At 45.7% G+C, this 10,582-nt stretch overlaps 1 protein-coding gene and 1 long non-coding RNA gene across 2 annotated transcripts in view; one reads left to right on the forward strand and one right to left on the reverse strand.

Annotated features, from left to right (window-relative positions):
• The window catches only part of LOC123518443, an 18,974-nt gene extending 15,845 nt beyond the window's left edge, over positions 1-3,129 (reverse strand). Inside the window, exon 1 of the mRNA XM_045279258.1 lies at positions 2,764-3,129. Coding sequence (XP_045135193.1) covers positions 2,764-2,884 — 121 coding nt within the window. The 5' untranslated portion in view covers positions 2,885-3,129. The remainder of the gene's footprint in view (positions 1-2,763) is intronic.
• Positions 3,130-3,315: 186 nt separating this feature from the next.
• LOC123518445 lies at positions 3,316-5,890 on the forward strand. The gene is made up of 3 exons (XR_006678799.1): positions 3,316-3,401; positions 4,720-4,800; positions 5,324-5,890. It is a non-coding gene; the product is annotated as an uncharacterized LOC123518445 (long non-coding RNA).
• Positions 5,891-10,582: the final 4,692 nt, after the last annotated feature.

The following is a 10,582-nucleotide window of genomic DNA, read 5'->3' on the forward strand; positions in this document are numbered from 1 at the left end:
AATAAGAACTACAAAACACATAAGTGACTCAAAACAAACACGCAGGCACGCACGCCAGCAAGCACTCCAAGAGAACACACGATTTAGTGGTCGCTCCCTAAGACACTCATTCATTCACTCACAAACGGACCAGTTAGATGGTGCGATAAGGAATTGATTCTCTCTCTCTCTCTCTCTCTCTCGCTCGCGCGCGGCGCGCCCGCGCGCACGCACGCACGCACGCACGCACGCACACACGCACGCAAGCACGCACGCGCGCGCACACACACACACACACACACACACACACACACACACACACACACACACACACACACACACACGTTTATCTTCCCTTTCCAACAATGTCCTAAGGTTACTCCTCCCTTCTGACATTCCTGCAGAGGGAGGCAAGGCGAAGACTTAAATCATGTTATGAAGTACAGCAGCAGGAATGTGCCGCGGGAAATACCCAAGATGGTTTGATAAACAAGCCTTGCTGCACTGGGTCACCGGCAAATACAAGATGGAAAAATATATATCAGGTAGTAGTAATGGTAAGCCTGCCGGAGCCGCTGCCTGAATTATTGTTGTGGTGATGCCATAACTACCACCACCAGTACCACCACTGCTGCTGCTGCTACTGCTAATGCTACTGCTACTTCTATTACTCTCGCTCTCTCTCATCCTCATCGGTCACTTCTTTCTATCCCAATCTTTCGTTCGTTCACACCTGTCACCCAATCCCTCACTCACAGTCCTATACGATCCCTACTGCCCTCACACTACCGCCACATGAATCACAGTAAGTCTAAAGAAAGGTGAGGAAGCGAGATGGGGGAAAAAGAAAAGGAAGAGGCTGACCGTTCACTCGCCCCGGTGTTACTCCATACGGCACACAACTTGACAGGGTGATGTGTGCCTGGCGCGAGGCATCTACGCTGACGGAGCTCCACTCATCCCGCCCTTCGCGTGCCCCTGTAGCTGAAGGTACTACCGTGGTCCCTAAGTGGCAGGTTCGTTCACTAACATGCAAGACACGCCGCACGCGAGGGACGGAACACACACACACACACACACACACACACACACACACACACACACTGTCGCCACTGCCATCTGTCTCTCCTGCCACTCCCACCGCCATCACAACTTGCATGCCGTCGCCACCTTCTGCCTCCTCTCCTACCATCACAGCCTCCGCCATCGTTTCAGAAGCCATCTTCAGTAGCGTCAGTATAACCATCACTACCATCACATCAACTATCGCCTCCTCGATCAGTTTTGCGTCAATCACCAGCACAACCACCACCACCACCTGCCATATCAAGATCATAACCCTTATTATTTATCATTTCTCTAACTATGAGAGAGAGAGAGAGAGAGAGAGAGAGAGAGAGAGAGAGAGAGAGAGAGAGAGAGAGAGAGAGAGAGAGAGAGAGAGAGAAACTATAAATAACAATGCTCTCAAAAGTGAGTTCTACGCTTCAAGATGAAACAAACAAAAAAAATCGTACTTTACTCAGAGGAAAGTAATGACAGGTGCCTCAATCCTACCTCACTCACTTCCTTGTCAATGTAAAGAAAAGAGAGAGAGAGAGAGAGAGAGAGAGAGAGAGAGAGAGAGAGAGAGAGAGAGAGAGAGAGAGAGAGGAGACGATTGGAGGAAAGAAATGAAGATTATGTCAGGGTGAAGGTAGAAAGGCTGGAGCGAGACAAGAGGTGAGGGAGTGAGGGAGGGAAGGGTGGAAGAAGTCAAGCAGGTGTCAGGGGGAGGAGGCAGGTTGAGGTGCTCTTCGATCCACGGCCAGCCACTCAGGCACTCAAGAAACGTTGCCAGCCGAGGTAACCAGTCGGACAGCCACACAAACGTTGCTGCTCAGATCCTACGTGAAGCCCGCCACCACCTTCACTTTCCGCACCGTGTCACGAGTCTTAAGGAAATATTTACTTTGTTTTTTTCATAGGAGACAAACAGAAACGTTCATCCGGTGGTCCAGGAGATGACGCGAGGTCATGGGAAAGGAATGCTTCGCTGGGCATTACCAAACAACACTTATTAGCGGTGAAGTGTTTCTATGACACAACGACACGTGGTCCTCAGCCTCTGCTATCAACACGGAGATCAGACCTGCAGGCACTGATCGTGACATCAGTTTGGCTTAAAGGCTTTAAAATTCGACTGACTTCTGACTAACAACTTTATCTAAAACACTTTTTATGTAAAGCAAATGCACATCGAAATGTCTTACACAAAATTTACAACTGGTCTACACGTAATTTTCTCACTTAGCAAAGAAGACTTTGCTTTCACGTAAACGTTTCGTAACCAAGAATCACAAAGTTTCGATTGCGTGGTCAGCGTTATCAATTTCCGAGTCACTTTTCTGCACCAAAATCTAAGACATGCGATAACGCCTTAGAATGCTATGATTCCATCATTCAGCTCTTAAGATAACACCAAGGCATGACTAAGCAATCGGAAACTAGTCCCGACGAAGTGTGCGGGCGAAGAGGATCAGCACTTGGTGCCCTGACTCACCATCTGAGGCCAAAACCACTCCCGAGACACTCTGCTGGTGCCCCGAGTGCAAAGGCTCAGCAGGATTCTCCACAATTAACTATTACAGCACACACGAGTTCACTGTGGCACAACTTGGGCCTGCCCGTCGTTCACCGCGCGCCGTGAATGTAAACGAAGGGCAGAAAGCGGGCAAAACTGTCCTCCGCCTGCTGCCTGCCCAGCCGGCGAGCAATACCAGTCAACACGAAGCAAGTACTCACCGACTGTTTTCCGAAGGAAGATTTTCTTGTTTGTGTAGCTTGAGGTAGAAGAATTACTGGGGACAACGCGAGGAAGCAAAGTCGCGTCTATCAGCACGCACATATTGTCGTACGCACTCATTTCTCTGTTTTCTGTACTCTCACTCAACGTACACACTTAAAAATAAATTATAAATCACAGTGAAGCTATGAGACTTTGGCTTCAAATACTCTCCCGGTGTTGTCTGAGCGATATGTTATGACTGAGCTCTCACTCCATGTCTTATAGTTTTACCACTAAGTTTGGGGTGATATGCGCGCGCCGATGGGAGGAGCCGGAGAAGCCAATTCATTCACAAATATTCAGCGCTTCGAAAAGTCACTATAAGACACCTTGCCGGGGACACGCCGAGAAAATCTCGCCCCTGTCGACTGGTCAATACAGTTCTTATAATCGTGAAGATGTAACAATAATACTTACTATAGGAGAATATATATAGAGGGTGAGGTGTGTGTGGCAACCAACAGATGGCGCGGATGGCTCTTCCGCGCTCACCACAACCAGCGGGCCGCAGTTAATCCACGACCGCTGTGAGAGAGACACCACACTGCTCCCTCTCCAACATCACTGACTTTTTCTCCCTTCCCCCCCTCCTCCAGTGAGTCTCGACGCTGCTGCTGCTGCTGCTGCTGCTGCTGCCGCCACCACCACACGCTTCACCAACATCCACACAACGCGCCTCACTCAAGCTTCCAAACACCCACTCACTCTCAAACAAACCTCTTCTGCACAGGCTCACAATACACCTTGCTGACGATGTTACACGTCTGCTTAGACTACCACTAATCGGTGTGTGTGTGTGTGTGTGTGTGTGTGTGTGTGTGTGTGTGTGTGTGTCAGAAAGAGCGAGCCGGCAGCGAGGTGATAAGAGTGAGAGTGACCACGTTCTGTCATGTTACCACGCGATGTCGTCTCGCTCATAAGCACCTGCTGATGAGAGGCAGGAAGTGCCTCGCAAGGGACACTCGCTGTCCATCCCCAGCAGGGCCTCAATCGCCGCGGTCCCGCTGACACTCGCCCCTCCCTCTTAACACTATTAACACCACTAACACGCGCTTTGTCTTGAGGCATGACGTCTGACACAACCAAACACATGGACATGCGAAAGAGACCATTACTCATCAGAACAGCCGCAAAGATTAGCATAAAGTACTACACGTAATTCTCTCTCTCTCTCTCTCTCTCTCTCTCTCTCTCTCTCTCTCTCTCTGTGTGCCACTCCCGCGGTTTGTTAGTACTGGGTTGCAATTCTAAGCACTACCAGACTTCGCGCTGCCTTCTTAATCCTGTGACGTCATATATTCCGTCACCACATTTCCCGGTGATGTCATTATTTAGGTCCCTCCCTCAGCACATCCCGCGGCAGGGCAAGTTGTGTGAGAGCGCGAGGAACGAGCTGGTGTGTGTGTGTGTGTGTGTGTGTGTGTGTGTGTGTGTGTGTGTGTGTTATCACAACAAGAGTGACAATTTTCGTATCACCTGTCTCTTCATTCCTTCAAATATGTACGTACAGTACGCAGTCTCTTCCTCTCATCCCTTCCTCCTCCACCTCCAACTATAACTAAATACCACCACGCTAACTCTCTCTCTCTCTCTCTCTCTCTCTCTCTCTCTCTCTCTCTCTCTCTCTCTCTCTCTCTCCTTTTTCTCTTGTTTACGCTATTTTCTCTTCCTCTTTTACCTTCATGCTTTCTTTATCTTCTCTCTCTTCTAATTTCTTCCCTGACTTCTTTTGATTTCTCCTTTATCTCCTAAGGAAGATACGACTCTTGATTCATCTTGAAAACTCACTGTCAAGTTCACTGTTTATACTTATCTTCTCTCTCTCTCTCTCTCTCTCTCTCTCTCTCTCTCTCTCTCTCTCTCCGGCATAAACACTTGTAGAGGACCGTAAAGGATTTTATTTTTCTTTGTAGGAAGAGGAGATGGATTTGTTTTTGTTTACGTGTAGCAGTGAGCGACTGAGAGGATGGATGAAGGACGAACCTGCAGTTTAGGTGAGTATACGAAAGCGAGAGAGAGAGAGAGAGAGAGAGAGAGAGAGAGAGAGAGAGAGAGAGAGAGAGAGAGAGAGAGAGAGAGAGAGAGAGAGCAGCCAATGAACACGGAGAGGGCATAGGTTACAACTAGGACATGGTTCCAACACGGTTTCCAAATCTAAAGGGACGTGGAATCTTAAGGAAGGCCGTGACATGACCCCAAAGTTAAGAGGTTTATTTCACTTATTTAAATGCTTCTTACTTAGTAGCACTCGCTCCCAATTTATACTTTTCTTTTCATTACTGTGTGTGTGTGTGTGTGTGTGTGTGTGTGTGTGTGTGTGTGTGTGTGTGTGTGTGTGTGTGTGTGTGTGTGTGTGTGTGTGTTTGTCTATCTCTGTCTTTCTGTCTGTCGTTCTCTCTCTCTCTCTCTCTCTCTCTCTCTCTCTCTCTCTCTCTCTCTCTCTCTCTCGCTTTCGTATACTCTTCTAAACTGAATTACTGAATAGTCAAAATGCCCAACAAACACGTACCGTTACAGGCAGACGAGGCGCTGAAGGTGACAGAAGTGTATACTCAAGTCCACTAGTGTCATAGGAAGACTGCTGACAAATCGGAGAACTCGAGACTGACGGATAGAAAGAAGAAAAAAAAAAAATTCAATACTGTCTTACTGCACAAAAAGGAGACGAAAGAATTTGGAGGGAGCGACTATAGTAAAACAGGTTCTCTAGACTCTCAAACCAAAACATACATAATATAAAAGCTGCGACGATAAACAACAGCAGACAATATTACTTCTCGTCTCACAAACACGAAGAAAAAGTAAATAAATACAGGATATCGAAAAATCACTAGTTCTTTTGAGATAAAACTGCAGATTTTTCCAGAAACATCTTGCCTTACAAACCGCGCCATTGATTCTTATTTTTCATACCTGCAGTAAAAATTTGAAGAATAATAGAAGGGTCAAAGGAGCTTAGATACGTAAAGCCGCACCGCTTCATCCACTAGTTTATCGCAAGGCACAACACAAACACATCAACAACAACATCCCAAGGCACGGAAAGTGAATGTAACCTTTTCTAAATAAAACTTGAAAGCCGAAGAATTTATTTATACCCTGTACCTCACCCTCATCCTCTCTCCAAACACTACTACTACCTCCTCTTCCTTCTTTTCTTCTCCTCCTCCTCCTCCTCCTCCTCCTCCTCCTCTTCCTTCCTGCTTTTCCATCACGCCCACACGCGGGTATCAGTTGCTATTCTGACAGAGTTAAATAAACCAATGAATGATGCTTCGTGATATCCAAGAATGTAAAAATGGAAATTTGATTTTCAACAACTATTGTCTGTGACTTCACCGCCGCCACTACCACCACTACCTCAAGCAAAAGCACTCGTTCTCTTCTCGTATTGTATTCAATCTTTACGTTCCTATTTTATCAACACATCAACATTTCAATATAAAAAAAAAGAATAAATCTAGACGTAAATAAGGATTAAGCATAATAAACTAATTCCTCTTGCTCACCATTTTAATAAGAGAATAGGAGAGATGGGCGAGGGAGGGTGATGAGGCGCAGGGAACAAGGGAGAAGGGAGGGAGGGGAAGGGAAAATGCGTGCGTAGGTGGGTGTGGGTGGACGTGGGCGGAGGCGTGCCGAATCCTGGCGTGATAATGGGCGTCCGTGTGTAAACGTGGGCATGGGCGAGGTATGGGCGGGTGGGCGCGGAAGATGACTGGGAGTGAGATGGTGGTGGTGGTGGTGGTGCAAGAGAAGAAGAGAAGGTGGAGGTCATGGAGGTGCTTTTCAATGTATGACAGTTACATTGTGTTGGAAGAAAGTGAACACCAAGAAGAGGAGGAGGAGGAGAAGGAGGAGGAGGAGGAGGAAAGGAGGTGGAGTGAGCATAGTGATGGGACAAGGAAGGATCGGGGATGTGGGCGTATAGTGATTACTGACAGGCCCCTTTACTGGACTGCATGAGGCGTGGGCGGAGAGTACGAGGAGCAGACACTAGACAGAGATTAAAGTGCCCAAGTAGTAACAACGCTGTCTCAATGAATGAATGAATGGACGAGAGAGAGAGAGAGAGAGAGAGAGAGAGAGAGAATCGGACACATACAGAAAATACTATGAACTCTTATTAACCTGTCCTTACAATACACATTTCCTAACCAATACCCGATAAAAACTTCGCGTACTCTACAAAACTTCTACTCAACTCTCTATCCATTAAATCACTAATAAAAACCTCCCTGACCTTACAAATTATAACACATTTTCCACGATGTGTGATTAATTATGCAACTCCAGCCATTAATAGCGGCTGGATGACTGCAGGAGGGTACAAGTGTGCGTGGGTGGCTTGAATGAATCTGGGGAGGGCGTGCGGATATTGGAGATGCGTGGAGGGGCGTGGAAGGGCGTGGGAGGTGCGGGGACATGTGTGGGCTGGCTGGCTGGCCGGCGGGATGGTGTAGGCAGGCAAGGTTAATAGACTACTGCTTCCAATACCCAGAGTGGAGTCTTTGTGATCAGCCGCCGATAAATTAAGGTGACGGGCGAGGTGCTTCCCTCTATAAGTTAGCGTGGATGCCTCGTGTGATGAGGCCCAAAGTGAGAATGTAGAGAGAGAGAGAGAGAGAGAGAGAGAGAGAGAGAGAGAGAGAGAGAGAGAGAGAGAGAGAGAGAGAGAGAGAGAGAGAGAGAGAGAGAGTAATATATATTGTTAGCACAGATGGTTAATGTATATTAACATTACTATTACTTTGTAGGTCAATTGTAATATACCAGACAAATACATTTTCCTTCACAAAATTTGTTTCTTATCACTTTTTTTTTAATGTTTAAGAAGAAAGTATTATTCATATTGCTTCTCTTGGCACTATTCACTTTTTCTTTGGTGTAATTTTTCTCTTTACATTCTCACGCATCACGTATCCTCCACTGTTCATAAGTACGGTGTTCGGTGTTCGGGAAATTATATATATCCATTACTTATAAACGTGTACTTGTATACGTTTCCCATCTTCTGATTTTGATGTACTGGTCCCAATATATTCTCGAGCTTCACCTTCAGGTCTTCAGGGCTCAGGGGCTGAGAAATATCTACCATTTAGATACATAACTATATGCCTTTTTTTCCTAATTTCCCACACCATCTCACTCTTCTGGCACTACTGCGGCAACCGGGGCTCGTTACTTACTATAATAAACAGTAGTTAACGGCAAGCAAATTCTAGAAAAAAAAAACCTACCTAAAAATTATGAGAATTTCTGAATTCGAAAAACAGTATTAGGTTCGAAGATAGCCGTTGAAAAGAAAGGATATTTTCAGAGCACTTCAGGAACAATGAGCCGGATTGCTGAGAAAGATTTAAGACGAATTTGTAAACAGACCACGAGCACAATCTCTCGTGCTTACGGAGACTCCAAAACTTCCTTTCTTGTATATTATTTCTTCTCAGAGCACCGTGAATCTTGTTTTAATATCCTCATGTGTAAAATGTCACCACATAATTTTCTCAGTTCAGCGCGCGTCATTATTAATAGCTATACAGGAAAATAAGAACAGGATGTCATGGGTCAATGTCAATGTACGTACTGCTTCTGTCTGTACTTTTCCTTGTCATCCTTAATGTATATCAGCCTCTCTGAATGCAAGTCTTTCTCCTTATGAATATCTGCCAGTCATCCTGCGTATATTTTTTCTCCCATCTGAATACCTCCCAGTTACTATGTTCGCCTTAATCCATCCAATATTTGTCAGTCCCTTTGAATATCTCCGTGTCTTTCTCCATCCTTGTATCAGTCATTTCTTCCCTATGTGTATGTATTTCTCCATCTGAATATTTACCATTCTGAATAAGACTGATTACTGTAATGACAATCCGCTAGGCCCGTTGTGGTTGCGAACGTACAACTCAATCCGGTCTTGGTATCATATTCATACACGCCTCTCACAACCCGTCTTGGTCAACTCTGACTGCCAATGGCGGTACAACACTCGTTACTCCACCTATGCAATCCCAGACGGAATTACTGAGCAGAAAGAGACATGCAGTAGGAGAATTCAAGCAATCGATCACTAGTAATGGTCAGTGGCGTCTTTATGAATAGCCCTCTAATCTTACATCTAACAATTTCATCAGTCTCAAGAGGCCACAGGTGTAACAAGATAAAGTAGTACCGGGATGCTATAGAACAGTTACAGCATTATAGAATTTTGCAGTGGTGGGATTGCTACGATGCTGTAAAACGAAAGAAAAGAAAAAAAAAAAAAAGGATGGACTATTTCATCACTCCTCTTACAATCAGTGACGTCATTTGAATCTATACTCTTGAAAACTTTCACTTAAACGCTCTTCACGAAGCTTGAGCAGTGACCCTGGCAGTTCCAGGGTTCATATACTAAGAAAATCCGATGTGGACTTTTGCTATCAATGACGTCAATCGAAACTATACTGTGAACTTACGACACACCATTAATAGTGATAGGGCAGGGAAAGGATCGATCGATAAAACTACGGAAAAAAAACCATAATAAATAAACTACATGAAACAAATTACTACATAAAATTTGACGCCTGTTTACTAATTCAGACACCGATATTCGAATCAAAGTGACGGATCTATTACGAAACCCTCAGATGAAACCGTAAATCACCAACGCCAGCAAAATTCAGTCATCAAACATAGACAGCTGACGGGGCAACCTGCGAAGAGCCACACACCTTTCCCTGCACTACTCTGTCCATAGAGGTCACGAAGGACACAGTTTTTCCCGCCTGGGGATGGAGTATGTGAGAGGAGGAAGAAGAAGAGGAAGTCACAGGGGAAGCGATCTTTTTAACGGGCGGAAATAACTGGTTAAATGAGCAAATAATGAAGAGAAGAGGCGACGGATGAGGAGGGGTCAAGAGGAAGAGGGAGAGGTGGGGAGGGGAGGAGGAAACACTGTGAGGAATGTGCAGAGAGAGAGAGAGAGAGAGAGAGAGAGAGAGAGAGAGAGAGAGAGAGAGAGAGTTGCCATAAAAGCCACGCAGAGGCAGGCAAGGAGGGAAGGGAGGGAGGGAAGAAGGCAAGGAGGGAAAGTAGCTAAGTCCCACTGACCGCTAACCCTGACCCAGAGTTGTCAGAATTCCTCGATTGCGCACCTGCCCGACAGAGAGAGAGAGAGAGAGAGAGAGAGAGAGAGAGAGAGAGAGAGAGAGAGAGAGAGAGAGAGAGAGAAAGCACTTCCTTCTTTCCTTCCTGATGAAAAGAATGTTCGCTTCTAAGCATTATCCAGCAACCTGCATTTCACTCTTGGGGCGCAAATGGTGCTGGGAAAGTGAGAGAAAAAAGAGCACCAGTAACTTATCCTACATTTAAATCAACACTATAACACCGCCACAACTACTGCATTGCTTCTCTAAAAACACGCAACCTCATGTATGTTACTCCAAGCACCTCGGACTGAAACACAAGACGGAAAGCAAATCCATCGTTCTCATATTCCCGCCAATACATCGTTCTCATATTCCCGCCACTATGGGAGAGATTAGTCACGAACACACTGGAGTACTGCTTCTCATATCAGCTGTTCTTACTTCCTCAATTACTGGTTACCCTATTTAGGTGTTGAGCCGCACAGTACACGCTCCCAGACGTCAGTGAGGTCAACAATATTTATGATTGTGGTCTGTATGGGCAAGAATAAATGCACAGTCAATATCAAGCAAGGAAACGTGTCATAAATTAGATGGAAAGTGAAGTAAAGGGACCTGCCTGTTTATGTTCACCCAGGACGAG

The sequence above is a fragment of the Portunus trituberculatus genome, chromosome 43 (assembly GCF_017591435.1).
Source record: "Portunus trituberculatus isolate SZX2019 chromosome 43, ASM1759143v1, whole genome shotgun sequence".
Lineage (NCBI taxonomy): Eukaryota > Metazoa > Arthropoda > Malacostraca > Decapoda > Portunidae > Portunus > Portunus trituberculatus.